This window comes from Sinohyriopsis cumingii, chromosome 15 (genome assembly GCF_028554795.1).
Source record: "Sinohyriopsis cumingii isolate HCF-2022 chromosome 15, ASM2855479v2, whole genome shotgun sequence".
In the NCBI taxonomy this organism is placed as follows: domain Eukaryota; kingdom Metazoa; phylum Mollusca; class Bivalvia; order Unionida; family Unionidae; genus Sinohyriopsis; species Sinohyriopsis cumingii.
The window spans coordinates 87,095,064-87,110,859 of record NC_142975.1 but is presented as its reverse complement, the minus strand read 5'-3'; the positions used below and the strand labels follow the sequence as shown (position 1 = coordinate 87,110,859).

At 34.7% G+C, this 15,796-nt stretch overlaps 1 protein-coding gene across 1 annotated transcript in view; it reads left to right on the top strand.

The window, feature by feature from the left end:
• The window catches only part of LOC149782249 (uncharacterized), a 665,894-nt gene that overhangs the window by 144,528 nt on the left and 505,570 nt on the right, over positions 1 to 15,796 (top strand). The window contains exons 50-56 of the mRNA XM_089935099.1: positions 34 to 76; positions 403 to 560; positions 3,279 to 3,428; positions 8,397 to 8,664; positions 11,507 to 11,643; positions 13,651 to 13,774; positions 15,212 to 15,360. Of these exons, the coding sequence (XP_089791225.1) occupies positions 34 to 76; positions 403 to 560; positions 3,279 to 3,428; positions 8,397 to 8,664; positions 11,507 to 11,643; positions 13,651 to 13,774; positions 15,212 to 15,360 (1,029 nt within the window). The remainder of the gene's footprint in view (positions 1 to 33; positions 77 to 402; positions 561 to 3,278; positions 3,429 to 8,396; positions 8,665 to 11,506; positions 11,644 to 13,650; positions 13,775 to 15,211; positions 15,361 to 15,796) is intronic.

Below are 15,796 nucleotides of genomic sequence, written 5' to 3'. Positions count from 1 at the left end.
TAAAATATAATTTTGCTATCTGCTCTTTTTCAGCTGTTTCCAATAGCTTCTGGTTGTTTGGAATTTTGAGGGCAGAGTAAGTAAATGTTATTCACCATTTTCTCAATAGTAATCTGAATCATATACTTTATTTAGTCTGTAATATTTTATTTAATTTGTCAAAAATTTAAGTTGTAAAATGTTGCTGGTCCATGCTTATTGTACAGAAAATATGGACACTGTTAGTACTCCAATTTATTTTACAAGATGTTGAATTTTATATGTATATATATTAAAATTTAAAAAATATAATCTACACAGTATATGTATGTTAGACACAAAACAGCATTAAAATCGGCTACATTATTCTGTATGCTGAACCCACTGATCAGATTTAACTGATTCATGTCTTTTTTTTTTCAGTTACAAGATAGAGGACATCGACAGATATTTCCTGTTTAGCCTGACTCTCAGTCTGTGTTTGGAGACAGATTTCTGTGATATGTCTGTCCCTGTCTTGAAAAACATCAAGTTGCCAAAGTCTCCATGTGAATGGGGAGATGTGTTCAAGTTAAACCCAGGTAGAGTAATATATTACAGAAATTTGAATCAGTACAGGCAGTTTTAACGTGCAGGATTGTCGTACTTGTACCATTTTGACAAGCTGGTGCAAAACGAGTAAAAATATATATATCAGAAACATATTCAATCTACAGACCCATGGTAATTTTACCAATTCAACATTTTGTTCCCATTTCATTTTTATTTTCGTTTCATTTGCATTCCATTTACTTATACATTTCGGATATCATCTCACCATTGTTTGTGTATGGTTTCAGAAATGCATTCTGTCCATGCTTAATCTCTTCCATGCATCATTTCTTTTCATTTTCTTTCATTTGTAATGCATTTACCGAAAGTCAGGATTTCCATTTTTGATTGTGTTTAAATTTTGAGAACAATTGCTTTCATAATTGTTTTGTTGTCGTATTAAAAACATGCTTTAGTAAAATGGAAATACATAAAATTCAATAGATATAATTGAATTTACATAAAAATGCAATTAGAGCCATTACATCAATAAATGTAATTTGAAAAAACAGCTGTAGAGTATTTCTCAGCAAATGTTACTCTTATTTTATGTTTTCAAATAAAATTGTGACTAATAGTGACGATGTCATGACATCATTAGCAGTTTTTAGAATGATTTCATGGCGAGTAATTAGTGAAAATTGTCATAAAAGGAATCCTATTCTGGATTATCATGCTTATGGACCTTTGACCATGGAAATTTAGTGCCAGCCCATCAAATAGACTACCTTCAAGACCTGTTTGTCTTGTGCTTTAGACATAAACATACAAGGCAAGTTAGTAGGTGCGTATGCAAAATCACATGCTATAAACATCTTTGTATTGAAGTTATAAATAGGTTATGGGAAGATTGCAGGGCTACACATGCTATTTATGTGGAAGAATGCAAAGAAGTCTAAAAATGAGTGAAGATAGAATAGAATGTACATGTATAAGGGTTTGGCTGGCCATGGTTGGTTGATAATGAAAAGGAAAATTGTAGTGAAGAATCTTTTGAGACCTTATCTTATTTATAACTGATAAATAATAGAGACAATATTTTATTGATGTAGTTTCATTCCTAGTACAGACTCAGATTTTTTGCAGTTTGGAAGGGTTTATATTCCTAACATTGGTACAATTCTTCATTTTTAAATTTTTTGAAGTTTATCTTTGCATCATTCAGCACTGTTGTGCTGAGGTGTCTTAAAATTGCTGCATACATATCATATTAGACTTAAAATTACTGCATACATACCTGGGGCCCCGAGTCGCCGAGTGGTCTAAAGCGCTGTCCATTACGGATCACTGCCATCTCACCTCTGTCTGCGTGGGTTCAAGTCTTGGGCTCGGCCATTGCGGATATGTAAGAAAGCTTGCCGGTAGCTTCTTGTGGGTCGGTGGTTCTTTCCGGGGTTTTTCCTGTTCTTCCTCCACCATTAATACCGCCCGCCATGTATAGCCTATGTACACGTGCTGAAAAATGGCGTTAAACCCCATAACAACAACAATAACAACAACTGCATACATACCATATTAGACTTACAATTACTGCATACATACCATATTAGACTTAAAATTACTGCATGCATTCCATATTAGACATAAAATTACTGCATAGATACCATATTAGACTTGAAATTACTGCATAAATTCCATATTAGACTTAAAATTACTGTATGCATACCATATTAGACTTAAAATTACTGCATGTATACCATATTAGACTTAAAATTACTGCATACATACCATATTAGACTTAAAATTACTGCATACATACCATATTAGACTTGAAATTACTGCATACATACCATATTAGACTTGAAATTACTACATAAATTCCATATTAGACTTAAAATTACTGCATGCATACCATATTAGACTTAAAATTACTGCATGTATACCATATTAGACTTAAAATTACTGCATACATACCATATTAGACTTCAAATTACTGCATACATACCATATTAGACTTCAAATTACTGCATACATACCATATTAGACTTAAAATTACTGCATACATACCATATTAGACTTCAAATTACTGCATACATGCCATATTAGACTTCAAATTACTGCATGCGTACCATTATTAGACTTAAAATTACTGCATGTATACCATATTATACTTAAAATTACTGCATACATACCATATTAGACTTAAAATTACTGCATACATACCATATTAGACTTCAAATTACTGCATACATACCATATTAGACTTCAAATTACTGCATGCGTACCATTATTAGACTTAAAATTACTGCATGTATACCATATTAGACTTAAAATTACTGCATACATACCATATTAGACTTAAAATTACTGCATACATACCATATTAGACTTCAAATTACTGCATGCATACCATATTAGACTTAAAATTACTGCATGCATACCATATTAGACTTAAAATTACTGCATACATACCATATTAGACTTAAAATTATTGCATACATACCATATTAGACCAAAAACAAATCCTTTTTGCCTCGCAGGAACGTTTGAGTTACTTCACTCATGAATTGTGACGGGTCATCTTCTGTCAAAGTTTTGGGTGTGCCCTTTTTGGCAGATTGTGTCCCATTGAAATAATGAACAAGAGGGGCATGAAGGAAACAGAAGGGTAGATCATATTGCAGGTCAGCAAAGTGAAATAACCCAATAAAGATTTTAAAATTTAACATTAAAATATGAAGACTTGTATGGAATCTTTTTGTTGTCAGATATGGGTACGATATTGAGCGAAATGATTACTGAAGCTGGAGGACAGTTGAATAATTTCCTGATAGCCACAACATGGGAAAGACTTGGAATTTCCAAATACCTTCTCCAAGAGGAGTGTCAAGCATCCCAGACAGGAAAGTGGGTTAATTGTAAGTGTAATTTTTTATTGAAATTTTCTCAGTTATATTTGGAAATAGTGAGACAAAGGTAATTACAATATTTAACAGTCAAATATTTTGGACATGCTAATAAATGCTCCCAATTTTTAAACGTTTCAGCCTTCCAAATATAATACATAGAAATTCACATGCATTTATGATTTAATTCCTTGACCCTAAAAAAAAAAGAGAATGTATAAAGTAAATTTGTAAAATATTAAACAATAATTAGAAGAACATATAGTGGAGTATTTTTCCTCTTTTTGTTGTTGATGTTGTCATTGCTTCGGTTGGTTTCCATGTGAATATTTTGCATTTAAGTTAATTTCTATCATAAGGTAATTTCTGTCAGGACCTGAATAATTTTCTTCTGTCAGCTTCTGTTGATACTATTTTTTACATGAGGAGAAATAGTAGTAGTTGTAGTCAAAGAAATAGTTAGCTATAGCATATTATATAACTGGAATGGAGTAAAATAGTGTCCGCCAATATCAAACCCATGATCTTATCTACCAGAGTCTAGCACACACAGCACCAGACCTAACTCACATAAATTAAAAATACTGTGGAAAATTCAGATTGCAATTTCAGTTACTGACGTTTTGGTAAAGTTATTGATTTGAATTACAATATGTTTATAATGTAATCGGGTTTTTGATTATTTTATTGTCAAATTAATTTCTGTGTATGTGCTTTTTAAAAAATGTCATCGTCTTAACTGGTGGTTTTTTACATTTTAAGAACAAAAATGGTTGTAATGTTGCTTCGAATTTGAACACCCCACCACCCCAAATTTATCTACATGTTTTACATAGTTCAGTTGTGAAGTATTTTAAAACTACAAAGTAGTGGATTATATTTTCCTAAAATAGTAATCAATAAAGCAGTTGGAATCTGCTCTTTATTACAGGTAAAACATTTACCCCCCCTTAGGGGAAGGCACTTCAGTTCAGTCAGTACATAACAGAAGCAATTTGTAAAAAAATTATGTTCCTCTGTGTTATAATTGAAAAACATTCTCCCCATACAGAACCATGCTATTTTACATCATTTCTGGTGAAGGGTTAGTGGGCAGTAGAAGTGATTTGTATTTTGAGTTGGGGTCATAAGTGATTTCATTGACAGCTGACCGGATGTAAATTATCATGAATTATTATGTCACAGAAGACACTAAATATTTTTATTAATTCTTTATAATCAATCATCTTTTGTTCTTTTGTTTGTTTGTCTTTTCAGCCATGTATGTTTCTGATATAAACTTTTTCTTGGTAGCTTATTATTTGTAGATGTCATGGTTCATTCCCTTAATTTACTAATTTAATGTTCATGAATATGAATTTTACAATAGGGATTTCTATTGTAATACTGAAAATTATGAACTTGTATCCTTACTAAACTGTCATTCATTATGACTATGTATGTATCTTTATTTTAGTGATTGCCTGTCTTTGCTAAAAGTTTCTTTGCTCTTGTTGCTTTTGATTTGCATGATAGTGAAATCTCCTATTGTTTAAATGTAATGGCAGATGCTGTGATTTTTTCATGTGCTTTTGTTCATTAAATGTATTTCTAAATACATATTAGTTGATTTGTCAGAGAAAAATGAAAAAAGTAATAACCGTGGAATTTATCACATTTATTCTGCCTCCTTTTACACTGTAAATTAACTTCTTCGAAAAATATATTTGTAGTGAATGACATGTCTTTTTATGCCTTGTTGCATGAGTAATATAAAATAAAAAAAGAAATGTAGGCTGTCAAACATTGTTACATCAATTGTCCCAGCTGATTGTCAGATTGTCATCATCATCATTATTTCTGATCAGCTTTCTACAATCATAAGACCAAAATCAGTAACTGGATTTTCATCCCAACTACCCCTCACTGGAAAGTCGAGGAATAATTGTTTTGACCTCAGTGTACTCATACAATCAATGTCATTGCAGTTAAATGTCCGTTGTCAAAAGCAGCATCATCATCACTGATGGCCTAGCAGTAGCATGCTGGACATTGAATCTGAGAGTCACAGGTTCAATTTCCTTCTTCCAGACTTTCATTCTAGTCTTGTGTTGATCAATTACCATCTCACCACTGTCTGTGTGAGTCTAGGCATGGCCAACATGGGTATGTGAGAAAGCTTGCCAGTAGCTTCCGGTGCATCAGTGGTTCTTGCTCCACTAAATATACTGACAGCGTATTATGTGCTGAAAGTGGCATTAAACCCCATATCAACCAATTAATCAACAGCAAAACCATCTACAGAGGTACTAGTTCATCATTTTTGCCACTGCAGTATGAGTGTATCAACTTTGACCTTAGTAATTGTCTTTAAATCTATGAATACCATCAATTATGTGTATTTCTGACATTTATTTATCATCATCTGGCTGCAAATGGAATTAGTTTGTAGCTTGTGTCTGTTTCTGGGGTGAGCAAAGTAGCTGGAGAAGCCTTGAATAAACTTGCACCACAAGCCATCAAACATGCACCACATGCCATCAAACTTGCACCACACACCTCACAAATTTAAATTTTTTCTAACAATATCTATCATACTGACTAGACCTATGTAGCTTATTGATATCTGGAGATGTGCATAATCTGATAAATATTTTTTAACAACCAAAATCTGAAAATGAATCCATGTTTTTCAGTGAAGCATTTGAATTGAGTAGCTACTAGAATCATTTGAAGCCTATTAGGTGGAAGCATGAGTAAGCTAGTGGATTTTCTTATAACAAAATCTGAGATTTTTTTTTCCTCCAACTATTCCATTTCAGTGGATAGAACCACTGTAACTGATTGAAACAGATGTAATTACCTGAATGGATGGTTAAAATCAATTTAATCCATCAATTAAGTAGCTTAATTCACATATTTTTAGTTAACTGCATGCACTTTATTGTCCTTCTCAGTTATTTCTTATTGACGCAGAGAAAACAATGTTGAGTGCATTAAAGAAGAGGCAGGCTTATGCTCATCATTGAAATTATCATATACTAAAGAAACAGTCCCATTAGCTCAATGTTGTTATGGGTTAGTACCTAGTAGTATTGAATAAATTTTAGTAAAAATATTCACAGCTTCTGTATATGGTAAATAGACATCGGCATTTGCAAAATTCTAAGTATATTTCAATGTGATTATCTCCATTCCAGTCTGTTCTGGTGCAGATTCTATCCTCCCATACTGTTTGTTTTGTTTTAGAAAAACAAATCAACATGCATGCAAGTGTAAAAAACAAATTTTGTATCTGAATTTGTAGCATTCTTATCCGATTACTATGCTGGTAGTTTGTCAACCTGAGAATGTCTACACCGTTTTGAAATGGAACTTAAAGACTGAATTCCAAAATTGCAAACCTAAATTTCTGGATGTATTTTGGAATATATGCCAACCATTATATGCTTTGACATAATCATTACACTTTTTTTCTACCTAATTAGAACTTAAGCCCACCTTTATATGGATAGTCCTATTCTGGTACATTAAAAAATAGAAATGAAGGAATAAGAAGTTTTCTTTGTCATTTTTATAATCATCTGTATAATCCCACATATAACATAAATTTGAAAATATTCTATAAAGGCAGGCTGCTGAGTAAGAATACTATAAGAGTACATTTTTCCATCTGAGATCTACATGTACTTTACTTATTTTCTATTTGTAGCAACTCTACATGACACATTTCCAAGAAGACAGATTTTTTAAAATTTGAAACATTGCCTCACGGATCCATTATATTGATAATATAGTTAAGTAGTGGACCAGTCTGTTGCTGAATAAAATCATTATCACCATGTGTGGAGCCAGTTGTTTGGGGTTTTCTGGGTAGTCCATATTTTAAATGTGCATTTGTAAAACTTCTTGATGAATATAAGTTAAAAACTGACAGAATGGTTGCTTCAGCGCTGAATGTACCACTCAGATTTAGTTTAACATTAATGTCAAGCCAAATTATCCAGATGTGTAAACAGTTGCCTCCCCAAAAAGCAAGTGCCACAGGACCTCTACAGGCAACATGATGTATGTTGTGATGAGTACTTTAAGGGTTAAGAATTAAATGAAACTTTAGTACATTTTTTTACATGCGACTTTGAAATAATTTACTAGAGTTCTCAAATATTACTACTTTCCAAGTGCTTGAATTCATACAAATATGCACACTTGCATGTCTGGCAGCATCTCTAGCTCCTTGACATTGATTTGTTATGAGTTGGACAACTAAGAGAGGGTTAGATGCGTTTTTAAATCTTTTTTTTTTCTTTCTGCCAACCTCACTTGTGATTTCAGATTTTGTGAACACAATCTTCACCAGAAGTGACCTTCCCAACCAACCCTTCACTGTGAGAATAACAACACAGCCTCCTGTAGAATTTTTTTAATTAAAAGAGCTATCCCAAGGGAGATACATGTTGTATTGGAACAGTCCTTATCTTTTACTACATTTAATTCATTACAATTAGTTGTGTTAAAAATGTTTTGATTGTGATTCCTTAAAAATCATTTGACATGATTACTGTTACTGATTATCATAATTCAAGGTTTCATTATTCTTAGATGAAAATTAGGTCAGTAGGCAGTCATTAAATATTCTTACAAACCTTATCTGCCATCCTTCTCCTCACATTTTTTCATCAGTTCAGTTTGTCTTCTTATTGTAAACCATGCTTGTTTCAGTGTCATGTAAAACACAGTGCTGTAAATACTTTTCATTTCAGTGTGTAATGGATCACAGTGCTGTAAATACTTTACTTTTCATTTCAGTGTGTAATGTATCACACAGTGCTGTAAATACTTTACTTTTCATTTCAGTGTGTAATGTATCACACAGTGCTGTAAATACTTTACTTTTCATTTAAGTGTGTAATTTATTACACAGTGCCGTAATTACATTACTTTTCATTTCAGTGTGTAATGTATCACACAGTGCTGTAAATACGTTACTTTTCATTTCAGTGTGTAAAAGAACACTGCCAATGATCCTGCCCACCTTACCAGAAAGTGTGACATGCACACTAGGGGATTCCTGCACGTCAGTCCAGTGTTGTGTTAAAATCACTTTCATGGACCAGTATCTGCGATCCTTCTTGTTTAGTATCGTGCTTGATGCATGCAATTATTTCCTGGACATAAGCATTGAAAACTTCCATCACAACTACCAGCTGCTGAACTACGAATTTGGGATAAAGCATGAATATAGTTTAAATGGGATAGCGAACATTGTGTAAGGTTACTTGTTTCTTCTGTTTTATAGATACCTGTAAAGCACATATTATTCGTTAATCTGTGTTAGTCCATCAATACAACACTTTTATAAAATCAGTGTAAACTACTGCTTGTTAAAAATTGAATAAGCAGGAGCTTTTTGAAAATTAATTTTTGTATTCCCATCATAAGGCCGAGTGCATTAAACCAGTCTGTCTATTACCAATTAAGTTTCTGCACAATAACTAGAAATTTCAGTTGTCTTCAGTTACCAGACTTTGTGGATAGCTTGCACTTTTGATGAGGAGTCATATTTGGGGTCAGAAGATAAGGTCATCATGACTGAAGACGAAAACTGGCTTCCACATAGTGACTTCAGTTCTCCATTATATAATGCCATTCTCCATTATATAATGCTGTTAAACTTCGTGGACAGCTTGAACTTTGGGAAAGGAAGAAGGCTGTGGATTTCTGGGTTGAATGGCCATGGGCACTGCAACAGAAGAAGAAAAGTTTTCTCCATTGAACATATTCGCTGATATTATTGATACCAAATAAACTCTTCTACCTAATGGAAAGATGATGAAAATTCACCTGATTTGACTTTATAGCATAGACCATGGGAAGTAACTCTGAAATGAATCAACTTTTCACCTCCCAACTTTTTCCAAAATGGCTCTACTGTGTCTACTTTTTTCTTCAGTTTTATGGAAAAATTTATTAACCACTGCATGAATGGCTGTAGAAAAGTGAATTCAGATATAACTGATGTGGAGCTGGGTGTGTAAGATTTATGTGTCTGTTTGGGTCATTTCATCATGCATAATGACTTAAGATGAGTGTAGCAGAAACTATATGTTGTAATTGATTAAAACTGGTTGGATGACCTACATTACATTAATATAATTATGAATAGGTACAAATACCTAATCAGCTGCCTTGAGCAATTTAACTTCAAACTAAAATTGACCAAGCCTAAAAACATTTATAGATGCAGCCAAACTTGTAAATAGGAGTATCCTATGGGAAAATGCAAAACTGGCCTTCGCACAAAAAAATTAAATTTTTTAATTCATCTTTTTAAAAAATACTTTAAAAATGAATGTGCATCTTCGTGAAATAAAAAAAAAAAAAATAATGGTTTCTGCACATCCAGTTTATTTCAGAAAAATTTACATTGGCCAAAGGTTGTGGTCATTGAGACCTGTGTGTAAGTTATCACCAGCGTCATCTATACCCAGTTGGTGTATGCACAGAGGAATATTAAACACGTGACAGTCATATATGTGCTGTTCATGGTGATCTTCCTAATATGTCATTTCGTTTCATTATGATATATTGGAGTACTGTAATTACTCGCCTACAAGTCTACCCCCCACATTTTTAGGGCTACATAAAGTCACATAAAGGGCTACATAAAGCTATTTTGTCTTTGACCTTTATACAAGATGGGGTGTATTTTGCAAGTCAGTTCCATGTGAAGTGGTGACTTGTCATCAGTGAATCAGAGCAGCACTTTGCAGAAATAAACAAGCCAAACTGGATAGATAGTGAAAATAAAAACAAAACAAGTTTAAAATACAATTATATTATTGAATGAAATATGTCAAAAATAAATTGACATCTTATAAATTGTCCTAATTAAACCCATTAAAATCCATAATGCTTGACTTTAAGTCCATTTATATGACAAATCCATGAATTAAATTTTAGGTCACACATCAGTATAAAAATAATGGTTCCGAATGATCTGATTCATAAGATCGTATAATTCAACATCTTAGAATTAATCAGAGTTTTTTATTCACAGTATCCTATAAATGTCACTATTGTCATCTGGTACAAACTTCAAGAATTCATCCTGACTGATAAAGTTCTGAAATCCTCCATCATTGTCAATCATTGTAAATTGTAATCTAGTTATTGTAACTATCATCCAGCTCTGTTTCCTTAATGTCACTGTCTTATGTTGGTCCTTATGTAGAGATGAGCTTTGGCAATGATAAAGGTATTGATCATTTAGTCTGTGTAATCTATTAAAGGTTGCAACTGTACACATGTCAGTTGTGCAGCCAGATCTCCAGGTGTTAAAATAACCACCTTGTATTACTTGGTATTGAGCAAGTACGAAACTCGTGGCTTAATCAAAGGGTTGTCATGTGCGAAAGCAAAGAGAGTGCTGCCTTACCAAGCTAAGGGATTAAGGTCAAACATGCAGTAGAAGTTTTAGAATTCTGTTTGGCACTGAACAAGTGCATTTATTAAATTCATGGCTTGATCAAAAGGATTGTCAGCTTGAGAACGAACTGAGTGCTGCCTTTACAAGCTACAGGCTTATCAGGGCCATGTTGTCTGACATAAAACTTAGAAAATATCACTTCGGAATTAAATCTAACTTCTGGAAAAGGAAAATTCAAATTAAACAAAACCTATTTTTGAATCAAACATGGTGTTTATACAGCAAAATACAAATATTAATAAAAATACATTGTTAGGACAAAAATGGAATCAAGATACTTGCTCGTAACTCCTATGGCAAACAGCATTGACAGACACTTCAGTTTGTGGTCAGTATTACTTAATTTACCTGTAATATTGTTAAATTTCTTGATTTGTTTGGGATAGTGGTCACAGCTTTTCTCTGGTTTATGGGTTGTGAGATCTTTTACCAGTTGATTTGCCATTTTGCTATCATTTCTACTCAGGCTGTCTTTGATTTTGCAGCATTGTCTTTCTGTCCTGGATTCCTTTGACTTTTTCATGCTTTTCCTGATTATGTTGTTTATCTCTCTGTATTTCCTAGCTCCTTCATGATATCTTTTTCCATTTTTCAGTTCTTTTTATTTGTCGCATTGTTCCAGGACATCTGTTGTGACCCAAGGTTTCTTTGTTGGACGATATTTGCCAATGATCTTGCTAGCTATGGTAGTCACAGGTGTGTTGAATGTGGTTGTTAAGCACTCGAGGTCAGTGTCTTTGCTGTCCAGGGTTGTCAAAGGTGCAAATTTACCATCTATCATTGCTTGGAAGGCTTCTGCGACTTTTGGATCTTTCAATTTTTCAAGGTCAAATCTGATTTTTGGTTGGTTAGGCTTTTTGATCATTTTCAGGTGGAGGCAAAACATTGTCATTAATAAAACAGTCACTTCCAATATCTGCTCCTGGAAACTTTGTGTTATGTCGATATTCAGTCCTGTGCAGAATTGTTTTTCCACCAAGATGTAGTCAATCTGGTTGTGATGTTGTCCATCTGGACTGTGCCAGGTCCATCTTCTAGATACTTAGTGGGGGCTGAATGTGTTGGCTAGTACAAGATTGTTGTAGGCAGCAAACGCCAAGAGCCAGAGTACTCTTTCATTTGTTTCTGCATTGCAGAAGGGTCCACATATGCTTTGCCAGTTTGTCTTTTAGTCAACTCCCACCTTTGCATTCCAGTGTCCTTGTACAAACAGAATGTCCTTGGGTGAGTTGACAGTGACATCTTGCAGTTGGTTGTAAAATTTCTCTAGTTCATTGTCATCATAGTTATATGTGGGTGCATAGGCCTGGATTATTGTGATGTTGAAGGGTGTCAACCTCAGACGGATGGTATTGAGCCTGCTTGAGACTGGGCAGCAACCCGTAATACTGTTCACATTGCCCTTGTGGACAAGAAATCTAACTCGATGATTGTGTTTGTCCCCTCTTCTGCTGAAGTAGAGCTTATGCCCTTCATCTGTTGTTATTTGCTAATTTTTTTCCAGCGCACTTCGCAGAGACCAATAATGTTCCAGTTGTACCTCTCCAACTTGTGTGTAAGTTCATTTAACTTTCCCTCTGCCGGTATGGAAGATTTGTTAATTGTCTTTATGTGGTGTGCCAAGGTCAAGATACAGCCTGACGGAGTCCATCCCTCTCCAGACTGGATGACCACAGCCGAAATCCACTGATATAGTGTGACACGCCCTGGCCCTGGCACATGGTAGTTGAGCTCATCTTGGAGCCATTCTGCCCTGGAAATTGACTTCATCGAGGAAGACTTCCGCCCAGTGATGCTGTGCTATGATCACATTTTTTTTACCCATAGTTGGGAGATTCGTAGGGGCGGGAGTGTGTTATTCCATCCCATACAGATCCAGTGGACTTGTACCACTGCCCAGGAAAATGCCTCACAGAAGATCAAGAGATCCTCAAGCGATGGACAGAATACTGCTCAGAATCACACAATCATAAGAACCAAGGAAATCCAGCAGTACTAAAGTGCCCTCAGGCAGAAGAAACTGATGATAACCCCATTCTTCATGAAGTATAAATTGCATTTAGGTCACTAAAGAAATGAAAGTGAGCTGGTGTTGACAACATACCAGCAGAGCTCATTCAAGCAGGAGGAGAAGAGATAGTCACAATCCTGACAACAATCTGGAACAAGATATGGCAGACAGGAGAATGGCCCACCACATGGACTCAATCCTTGGTCATTTTGCTCCCCAAGATAGGAAACCTACAGCTATGCCAAAACTACAGAACCATCAGTCTGATCAGTCACCTGAGCAAAGTCATGCTGAAGATAATTCTGAATAGACTAAAGCCTCAAGCAGAGAAAATTATTGCTGAAGAGCAGGCAGGCTTCCGAGCAGAAAGGAGCACCACAGAACAAATCTTCAGTCTCAGACTCCTTTACGAGAAATACCTTCAGCATCAGCGGAAACTATACCACATCTTTATAGATTTCAAAAAGGCGTTTGATAGGGAATGGCATGCGGCGTTATGGGCAACTATGAGGAAGTACAACATCAGCTCAAACCTGATGCAGGTTTTTGAGCAAGTTTATGACAAAGCCACCAGTGCTGTCCTCATCAATGACAGCAGAGGAGATTGGTTTCAAACAACAGTTGGAGTCAGACAGGGATGTATACTGTCACCTACTCTCTTCAACATTTGCTTGGAAAGTATCATGGAGGATGCCTGACATGACCACAAGGGCACTGTCAGCATCAGAGGAAGAACAATCACCTTCGCTTTGCAGATGATATTGATGGTTTAGCAGGAGAGGAAAAAGAACTGGTTGAATTGGTTGAGGACATTGAAATTAGTGTCGAAAAAACCAAACTGATGACAAACATCACTAATGGCATCAGTGCAGAAAAAAGGTCAGTGGAAAGAAGCTGGGAAGAGTCACAAGTTTCAAGTACTTGGGATTAGTTATCACAGATGAGGGCTCCAAACCAGAACTACTTTGCCGGATTGCAAAGACAACAGCAGCAATAACAAGGTTGAGACCAATATGGAAAGATACCAACATTGCTTTTGGTTCCAAAATCATGCTGATGCACTTGATTGTCATATCCATTTTTCTGTATGCTTGTGAAACATGGATGCTCAAATCAGATCTATACAAAAAAGGATTCAAACCTTTGAAATGAGATGCTACCACAAGGTCTTGGGCATTTCAAACATTGACCATGTAACCAATGAAGAGTCCACAACAGGATCCAGTGAGCCATTGGATCCTATGAAGACCTGTTGACCACTGTAAAAAAGCATTAACTGAAGTGGTACGGTAATGTCTCAAGATCATGTGGACTGGCAAAAACAACCTTTCAAGGGAGAGGGCAAGGGTGCAGAAGAGGCAGACAGAAAAAGAGGTGGGAAGACAACATTAAGGAGTGATAGGCATGGGATTTGGAGATTCCTAAAGGGCGGTAGAGAACAGGGAAAACTGGAGAGAATTGGTTGTAAATTCAACTGTGGTGCCACAATGATCTGTTGGGTTAAGGGTTTGATGATGATGAATTTGATTATTAAATTATTAAAATCCAAATAACTATAGATACAAGTCTTCTGTAATGAATACCATCATAAATCGGATAAACACGGTGCATTTGTGAATGAGAATAGTGGCATGAAAACAAATAAATGTTAATTTACAATATTTTTGTTGACTGCAAACATCTGATTGTCTGCTAATACCCCTAGATTTATATATGTATATATATAATATGGCATGCTTGTAAGACAACAACTTTTGTGCACAAATCAAATTTTCAGTAAAATAACGTTGACTTGTAGGAAAGTATATATGGTATTAGTCAAATATTTGGAAAATTTGAACTGAATGAAACTGTAAAATAAGAAAAATTGTTCTGGCAAAGAGCATAAAATTTATTATCCAAGACTAAAGTTTGTTGATCTTGTCGATTCCTTCTCTTTGTGGAATAAGCTTTTATTTAGGTTTGATGTGCATGTGATTATATTGTGAAAAACATATCATAATTAAATGTCAAGGAAAATTGTTCATTTGTCATAGGTTCTAGTGGCTACTACCTCATAGGTTCTAGTGGCTACTACCTCATAGACTGAGGGACATAGAAACATCTTAACATTATGGTTTTAATTCATTAAGTCGTGTAATTTCAGATGCACTAGAGAAGTATTTATACAGTTAGATTTGGAACATCAGCCCTCATTTACCCTTGTTTTTTACTGAACCTAGAGTCCTTCCCAAACTATTAGGAAATGTACATTATTTCTATGCTTGTAATGTATAATGTATTTTAATAATAAACACATTTCTCATTTAATTGTAGTTACTCCATCAGTGACTTGAAAGCTGACAAGCTATTTGTCTTGAACATGGACCTCAGTATTCGCATTGAGGAAGAGCCATATTTATTTGAATTAAATGCTTTGAAGAACCTTCAATTGCCAAAACCTCTCTGCAGTGATAAATTCCCAGGTATTCAGATTTCACCTATGATGAAAATAATAACTTACCATCAGTTAATAGCACTTAGGGAAATGTTTTCATTACATGAAAGTAGAACAGGGAAAGTATTTTTAATGCACAAGATTTGCTTTGTTGTTTTTTCATCATGCCTCCTGAAGGGTGAATCAATACCAGAGTACATACCAATCCAGTGTCCAATGACAGTAGAACACATCCTTGTTGAGTGTTTTGACTTCCATCCTGTGAGACAGATGTATTTTGATTTGAACTTAATGAAGAAACTCTTTGATGATTTACCGCCTGGGAAAATCTTTCACGTTTTGGGGAAATGCACATGCATAATAAATTTTTAACTTTTAAGACTCCAAAAGAGGACATGCCATTTAATTCTAGATCAGTATATTGACAGTTTCCAGGATGTAATGAATAATATAAAGATTTTAAC